The 8,691-nt window shown below is 45.0% G+C and overlaps 1 protein-coding gene across 4 annotated transcripts in view; it reads left to right on the forward strand.

The window, feature by feature from the left end:
• Positions 1-1,252: 1,252 nt before the first annotated feature.
• Positions 1,253-8,691, forward strand: part of PRMT9 (protein arginine methyltransferase 9) — a 28,224-nt gene continuing 20,785 nt past the window's right edge. For all 4 annotated transcript variants that reach the window (XR_003094087.1, XM_025204294.1, XM_006023710.3 and 1 more), the window contains exons 1-6: positions 1,253-1,400; positions 1,645-1,722; positions 4,427-4,637; positions 5,779-5,927; positions 6,768-7,004; positions 7,748-7,915. Coding sequence is in view for 3 of the 4 variants with exons in the window: in XM_025204294.1 (XP_025060079.1) it covers positions 4,452-4,637; positions 5,779-5,927; positions 6,768-7,004; positions 7,748-7,915 (740 nt within the window). In the remaining variant the exon portion in view is untranslated. The remainder of the gene's footprint in view (positions 1,401-1,644; positions 1,723-4,426; positions 4,638-5,778; positions 5,928-6,767; positions 7,005-7,747; positions 7,916-8,691) is intronic.

Genomic DNA, 8,691 nt, shown 5'->3' on the forward strand with positions numbered 1-8,691 from the left:
ACTGAGGGATATAGGGGCTATAAAAGCAAATCGAGGTAATTGGATGAGAATTCGTAATCTCAGTTTGGATCCCAGCTAAAAAAATCAAGTCTGTATATGATTTTTGTTTCACAATTTGCTGTTCAAATTGTTTTTTAAAGTTTCATTGTCTAAAAACAGCTACTCCGAGGTCAGTGACAGAGTGTCCATGGAGGTTAACGTGTTTTGCTGGAGGCTTACAATAAAGGAAGGCAAGATTCAGGCTTACTAGCTTGCATAAGGGAACTGAGCGTCTTGCAGAGTCATAACCCACATGAATTAAAAATCACCAGATACTGCGACATCACTGTGCTGAGGTCAGTGGGATTGCCCCAGTGTAAAAGCAGCTTAAGAAAACAGGGAATCAGCCTAGTGGGAACTGAAGGCACTCCGCCCCAGAGCAGGGGTTCTCAGACTTTTTAGATTCAAAGCACCCCTTCAAAAATGCCAGTGCCTAGTTTTCACTTGTTTTTCTGACTACAGAAAATTAACAGAGCAATTATTTTGTTGTAAAGACCTCAGAAAGACCCCAATTGGTCAGAATGTATTTAGCATTCTGGATTCCTCTTTGAAACCTCTGGCATTACTTTATTAGTCACGTTTGCTCACCTAACTGTGCTAACACTGCATGGCAGCCTTCATCACCCTTAAGAGACTGTCAAGCCACTCCAGGATGTATAGCACCCTAGTTGAGAACCACTGACCTACAGCTGTGGACCTCAACCTTTTGGCCCTGTGGGCCAGATGAGTGGTGCAGGGCTGGTTCATGGGATTGGGCCCAAGGGCTCAGATTGGCCCCATGAGGCCTCTGCTGGTCCCCCACATGCTAGGATTGGGCCCCAGAGCAACATTCAGGCCTCAGGGCCTTGCACTGCCTCCGCAGTCCTGCATGCCATGATTGTATTGAACATAAAAACAATTCAATAAAAATGTTAAAAAATACAAAATAATTAAAAGTAAAAAAATATGAATTCAAAATGTGTTAAAAAGTGATTCTGAAAATAGACTTGAGAAATCATGAAGATCCAAATTAAAATCCTGCTTTTGCGGACTATGCAGGGGCAGTTACTTGCCAAGAGGCCGCAACAGGTTCCCTAACCCCCTTGCAGCCCCGCCCCCAGGACCGACTGCTCCTCCCACTAGCCAATCCCCGCCCGCTCACGCGGCCCCGCCCATTCGGAGAAACTCCGTTTAGTCCCGCTCGCCACGCATGCTCACTACTGAAATGCCGCGACTGCAGCGCATGCTCAGTGGGAAACGCAGCTTCGCAGGCCTCCCGGTCAGGCTGTAGGGTTCCTTCCGGCGCTAAGATGGCGGCGCCCAGGTGCTGTTTCCGCCCTGCGCGGGGGGTGAACGACGGCGGCCGGGAAGTCAGTGCCGAGGTGACGAGACTTCCCCAGGAACAGCCTTCGATTCCCGCCCCCACAAGACCCTCTGACGTCAGCACGCGTTGCCACTGCGCTGCCCCGCGCGTGCCCCGGGCCCTGGAGGTTGTAGCCTTGCAGCTACCCCCGGGCCAGGCCCGGCCCTGCTGGGCGGATGATGCAGCCGCGCTGCTTTTTACTCTCTGCAATAACTGGAGGGGTGCATCCCTGCTTCTCACCTGCTGTTTCTTGTCCCTTCCAGCGCCTCGTGTGAAAACCCAGTTGCGTGGGGGTTGCAGCGGCATGCGGAGGTGAAGCCTGGAGCAGTGGTCACCGGAAGGCAAGTGACAGCGGATGTCTCATTGCTATGCTTTGGTGGCTCTAGCTGAGGTCATTGGCGACACGTAGAGGGTGCATGCAGGTGCATGTGCACCCCCCTGAGTGTGGTGGTGCTCCCCTGTGGAAAGGCAGCGCCTGTGAGTGGTTGCCACTCGCTATGTCCCCCCTCCTTGCCGCCAACACTGCCGGTGGTCTCTGCGGGCAGTCTGCGATCGCTGCCAGCAGTGTCTGCAAGTGGTCACCGACTACCGGTGGGTGCTTGCCACCACCTCAACTCCCCATCGCCGATAGCCCTGCAGCAGCTCCCCACTTGCCTCTGCCATGCTCCCGTCATCAACGGTGCTGCTGCCACCTGCAGGAGCTCGCCATGCCCCCCCAGCCTCCGGGGGCACGCAGCATTCGTGGCTGAGGTTAGGGCAGTCTCCTGGTGTGCATGGGGCTCGGGTCACCCTAGAAGTGGCGTGCCCCATTGAGAGTCAGTTCACCTTGGTGGTGAAATTAGTTTAGGGTTATTGTATTTTCAGTTTCAAAGAAGAGGACACCTGTGGGGGGAAAAGAAGGGGTATATGATGGGGAGGGGGAGGCGGGGGGCAGCAGTGATATGCCCATGCCCTGTTGCCCCTGTTGTCACTCCCAAGCCACAGTGCTGCTGGCCCCCAGCCCTGCTGATCCCTCTCACTCCTAATTCTCAGTACCCTGCCCCCCAGACCCTGCCAGTACCGTCACTCCCAACCCGCAGCCCACCTGGCCCTGCTGATATTCCTCACTCCTGACTCATAGCCCCTTGCCTGCCCCAGCACTGACACATACACGCACACTTGCAGCTGCCCAGCTTGTGCATACTGGATCTGATGCCCTGCCTCCAATCACCTTCCCTCGCTGCCCCCATCCCCAAGCAGCTCCTTGCTGGGGCAGAGGCAGAGAAAAAGCCCAGGCACTTCCTAATATTTTACAAAACCGCCCAGACACAGATGGGAGGACCCAAAAAGAAGACATGTCCGGGAAAACTCAGACGTATGGTAACCCTAGTTTAGATTCACTTGTGGTAACCTGTTCTAGGAGTAGCTAACTCACCTGACCACAGCTGTCCTGCTTTAACCCCACCCCTTCTGACCCTGACAGGGCTATTTCTCCCTATCCTCCATACCAGACGCATCCTCCCTAGCCCCCAATTTACTTACCTGCAGCTGTTTACACCCAGCCAGCAGCAAACATTTGCACACATGGGATCGCAGCTCAGGCTCACACTAAGCCACCTAAACCTGAGCTGGGTGCCACAAATGCTTGTTTGCACCCAGAGACTTCAAGTGTATAGAATCCCTGTATTTTGACATGATTTGTCAAGTTCTTATATTTTAACACTGGGTGGTTATGAAAAAGAACACTAACTTATTGCTTGCGGGTGTGAATTACCGTAAGGTGTCAGCACTCAGTACTGCTTGAGTAGGGGAGTCGTCTTTGCCTTGTCAGTTGCATCAGGCAGCCTGCAACTTGCAGGCTGAAGTTTTGCAAGCATATCTGTTTATAATTACTAGTAGAGGTACACCGATTCATCGGTCCCGTATCAGATGAGCACTGATATAAAGAAAATTGACTCTATTGGCAATCAGCTTTTTTTGGCTGGTGTGACTGATAAATGCCCCATGCATGCGCAGCTGCAGCACAGCACACGGGCACCCAGAAGCACAGCCCAGCAGCGTGAAAAGCAGCTGAGTCCGGCTGGTAAGTGTTGTGAGGGAAGGGGCGTGGGGGGGGCAGATAGAGGCCCCTGCAGTGAGGGAGGCAGTGGGATAGGGGCAGGCACTGCTCAACCTGGGTAGGGTGGGCATGGGATGGAGCTGCAAGTGGCTCGTCCATGGAGCACGGGAGCTGGGCCAGGCATGTGGCAGCAGCGGTGGGAAGGGGACTACTGGGGGGCTACAGCAAATTTTGGGGTGGCTGCAGCCCCCCCCAGCCCTCTCCCAGCGCTGCTGCCCATCCTGAGTGCAGCCCTGGCCCAACCCCCCCCACCAAGAAGAGCCTGGCGCCACCCTGGCCCCAGCTTGCAGCATCAGCCTGCCCTCGCTCCATGCACAGATCCAGGGGCACATGCCCCCCCATGTCCTCCCAGGGTGCATGCAGTGGCAGGAGCCACCCCCTCCCATGCCTCCTAGAAGAGGCACTCACAGCTCTGTCCTGCACTCCGCCCTGGCTGTGCAGTGCCTGCCCCACTCCCTCACTGTGGGGGGCCTTGAAATCCCCCCCCGATCTCTTCCCCCACAACAGATTTACCAGCCAGACACCACCCTGTGTTGCCTGGCTGCATATCGAAATTGGATTGGTATCAGCTCATATGGCTCATTAAAAATCTCCCACTGGTATTGGCCCAAAAATTCTCCATCAGTGCACACCTAATTACCAGTTGGTTATTTTAGAGGTGGGCTATATGCTTTTCTGAGCATTGGTAAACAAATAAACCATATATGTAACCTTTGAATTATGCCTTTGAAGATTTTTCACGTGCCATTAACTATATTGGCTACAAGAGGTCCTTACAGTCGATGGAACTACTCAGAGCTCAAAGCTAAGCATGTCTGCAAGTTTTTGCAGGTTTGGATGCCTTACCAGTACATGCTAGACGTGTAGAATAGTTTGACCTGTCACTTCTATACGCAGACTTCTCATTGTAGAGTAACAGTAATTTTTTTTTTGTTTTCTTTCTTAAGAGCTTCACATTTCCCTAGGATCAAAATGCTCAATTCTAGAGCCAGATCACATCGAGGCCTCAGAAGTGGCCGGGAAGCCAGCAGACAAGAGCTGGTTTCTAGATCTTTACAGAGTGCTCAGCATTGTCTGGAAAACCAGGATTTTGGAACTGCTTATGCTCATTATCTCCTGGTACTGAATCTTGCTCCTGAACTAAAAAATGATGTCAAGGTAAATAAACTATTTAAAATAATTTGAGAAACAATCTTAGTTTGTATTTTTTCATTCTTAAGGAGCTTTTAATGAACAGGTTTTACTACGATCATATGGTTTTAACTTATTTTGCATAATGGAAGAAAGCTAAGGAATAAAAGGGCAGTGTTGTCGATTCAATACTTTTAATAAACGGCTGAGAAGAGAGAGAGTTGACTTATTTAGGACTTACCTTTTTTCATCTTCCTTTTATAAGTTGTTAGTGAATTGAAATGAGTAGGGACCTACCCAATTTATGATTACACGATTTTTGTGGAAACACGAAATCCGGTAAACTCCGTGAAAAGCAGTGGGCTCCATGGTTTTGGCAGAGTTGCTTGCTGGTAACTTTTGGCAAGGAGCCTTCCTCTTGGGGATAGCCCAAAACTGTGGCTTAATTACACTGATTAAGCCCAGAGCAGCCATTAATCCACACTTAATGATGCATGGATTAATGGTTTCCCTGGGCTTAATCAGGGTAATTAAGCCATAGTTTAGGGCTATGCAGCAATCGGTGGGGAAGGATGGGACTGCTGGGGCCCCTTGGCCAATCAGAGGCATGGGGGGACCCCCGCTGCATTCAGCCTGTGAAAATGGCAGCTGGCCCCAGGATCTGCCCAGGAAATTGTCCAGTTTCCTCCTTCAGTTCAGTAGACCCCAAAACGAGGCTCTGCTAGTCCTTGTTTGCACTCTGCATAGTGCAGTGCATATTTATAATTGTTTAGATTATATCTATTTAAGTTGGTCTAATAAAAGATACCAGATTCACCCAAAGAACCTTGTCTGCCTATGTCCTTACACCAACACGGCTACAACCTACACCCCTGTACACATTTATAAGCTTTCAGTATGTTTCTTCAGTGTTGTACTTTGTGTGGTTTAGTGGTAAGGACCACAAAACCACATACCACATGGTCCACTGGTGAGGACAAGGAAAAACTTTTTTCTTTTCCTTTTTTCTTTTCTTTTTTTGGAAAGATTTTTTTTTTTTTTTAAATTTGTATGCGGTTGTCTGTTTACATCTTAGGCCTGATTTCATGATTACCTCCTTTGTTTCTAGAGTCTTCAATTCTCTTTTTATGTATGCATCACTGCTTCAGTGATTTGTGTTTCTTCTCAGGAAACATTTCAGTATACCCTTTTCAAGTGGGCAGAAGAGTTAGATTCTCTTGCAAGAATTCAAGACCTGTTTAACTGCTATGAGCAGGCCCTAGAATTGTTTCCAAATGACGAAGTAATATGTAACAGCATGGGGGAACATCTCTTCAGGTTGGTAGAAACCTGTATTCAGTTATTTTATTTCATGGTGTGCTGTTTGATATCTTTTAGCAATGAACATTTAGAAACCAGTCCAATGTGTCACTTCAGCATTTTACTGAACCCATTTACAGTGTTAAGTAGGTAATACTGAATCTCAGTTCTATTAATACTTACAATAGCTAGTTCTAGCAGTTGCTTTACAGTGCCAAAGTCAAGCATGAAATAGTCTACTAGAATCAGTGAACAATAGCAGCATATGTATGTAATATAACATATACTGAGTGTGTATTGTGTATTCTTTTATTTTAAAAATCACTCATAGAACCATATCTCTCTCTTAGTAAGCTAGCCATATTTTCTTTGAGAAGGTTAAATTTCCAAACCGAAATAAAAACTTCATTTTTAGCATATAGAAAACTGGGGACTTTGGAATAGTGATTTATAACTCAATTTTAGCAAGCCATTAACTTGGCTTTCTGTTGAAAAGAGTGTTTGTATAGAGATGCATAATTTTAATAAAGGGATTTCTGTCTGGAAATGTCTTGCAGTGAAAGAAAGCACTTACTTTCAAACCTCTTAAGATAGGAGCTTGCTTTGGAACCTTTGCCTGAAAAGTTGTGAGGATCAGAATAAAGCATGCTTGTATCCATTGCTGAGTCTTTTGAATCCAAAGCAGTTTAAGCAAAATGAAGTAGTTTCCAAATTGTGAATACAATGACGTCAACATAAGCACTCATAATTGAATTGTTCAGTAATGGTGAAATATGACTTTTTTCCTAACATTTTTGAGTTGCAGATATTTAGCAGCGTGATACATGATCCCTATTTATTTGTCATTTTTACTGCTAGAATGGGCTTTAGGGATGAAGCAGCTGGATATTTCCATAAAGCAGTGAAGCTAAATCCTGACTTTGCTGATGCAAAGGAAAATTTTTACCGTGTTGCAAACTGGCTGGTTGAACGTTGGCACTTCATCATGCTGAATGATATCAAGAGGAATCTGACTTACCAGAAAGCAGTAGAGAAGATGGTCCACTCAGGATGCAAATCTGTTCTAGATATAGGAGCAGGAACAGGAATACTGAGGTTTGGCACAAATCAACATTTAATATAAATCTTACACTGAGAACTGTTTTTTTGCTAATATTTAACTAGTTTCACTTATTTTAAATTAATCATTGCAAAAGTAAAAAATTGACTTCCATGTAAAATTAAAGCGAAGCTTAAGGTGTAGACACCAGTAAGAGTCATTTGTATTGTGGAATAAGTTACTTGGAATGAGTCATTGGCAGTACATTTGGTCATCTCATGCTGATTTAAAGCCACAATGCTTTCAGTGGTAAGAACTGCAATGCAAGCTAGTGAATTCGTGCTGTTTTGAACGATAAGGTCACTTCTGCTTAAGTGCACATTTATACAGTGCAAAACAGCTCTAGTTACTTAGAGAGCTAATTAGCTAAGTAAGCAGATCATGTTACAAGCTCTAAGTAGCTAGAGCGTGTTATTAGCATGCTACCCTGCAGTCTTTGTGTCTAAGCTAAAATATAGTAGGGAATGACTGCCATTACACAATATTCTTATGGTAATATAATATGTTACAATAGGTTTAGAGAAACTTTACTGCAGGTAATACATTGTATACTAGGGAAAACGCCTGATATGATTCAAATTAGAGCTGATATCCTGATTTCTACTGTTTCATAAAAATATGAACAAGATATAAAGATACTTTAAGAAATTTAGATATTTTTAGAATGATTTAATTTAAACTAAAAATAATAATAATAACAAGAATGAATTGATGTCTTGGATGATTTGTCACTTTTCAGCATGTTTGCCAAAAAGGCTGGAGCTCTTCATGTTTATGCTTGTGAGTTATCAAAGACCATGTATGAACTCGCTTCCGATGTTATAACAGCAAATAATATGGAAGGAGAGATTAAACTGATGCATATGAAGTCACTTGATTTAGAAATTCCAAAGCATATACCTGAAAGGTAACTTAAACATTTTAGTCTGATTTTTAATTTAAGTTTAAAAAAAAGTGGGGGGGGAGCATACAGTGTAATAAATACAGGCTAAAAAAATAATTTTGTTAATATGGTACCCATCAAATTAATATTTCTCTGTCATAGTATTTTAACTATATAGCAAATAATATTTTGCAGATCATTTAAAGTAACTATCTTTCACTCGTAACAATTTATTGGATAATGCTGTTAATTAGAAATAAACTTTATTTGACAAAGATAAGTCTGAAAAAAGGGGAAAAAGGGAAAACATTTCTAGAAATTTGGTCTGTGGTTCTCAGATGCTGTCGTCTTTCTTTTCTGTTCTTTTTTGGCAGCAGCTCTTACACATGCTGGGACTGGCAAGTCAAGTGAGCTCTCTGCATCCACTCTAGCAACAATGCTAGACATATATTGTCTATATAGACTTCATATAGACATTGGATTTATGACACATTACAACCTGCCTGACATCTGATTCACATGGTACCTGCCTGACCTGACCTCTTACATTCCTTTCCCCCACCTTGCCTTTTCTCTCCTCTCCTCCCCCACTTCTTCCCTTTTTCTTCCTGGTTCCCTACCATTTCCTTTCTATTGCTAGCCTCTTTTTTACCTTGTATTATTACTTCTGTAGTGTTTTCCCTTTGGCCTTTTTTGTCCCCTGTTTTCTTCTCCCTCCCTCCCTCCCCTGCTTTACTGTTTTGTTTTCGTGCTCCTACCATTTTATATTTTCACTGACATCCTGTCACACTTTTAATTTC

This window comes from Alligator sinensis, unplaced genomic scaffold, assembly GCF_000455745.1.
Source record: "Alligator sinensis unplaced genomic scaffold, ASM45574v1 scaffold169_2, whole genome shotgun sequence".
Lineage (NCBI taxonomy): Eukaryota > Metazoa > Chordata > Crocodylia > Alligatoridae > Alligator > Alligator sinensis.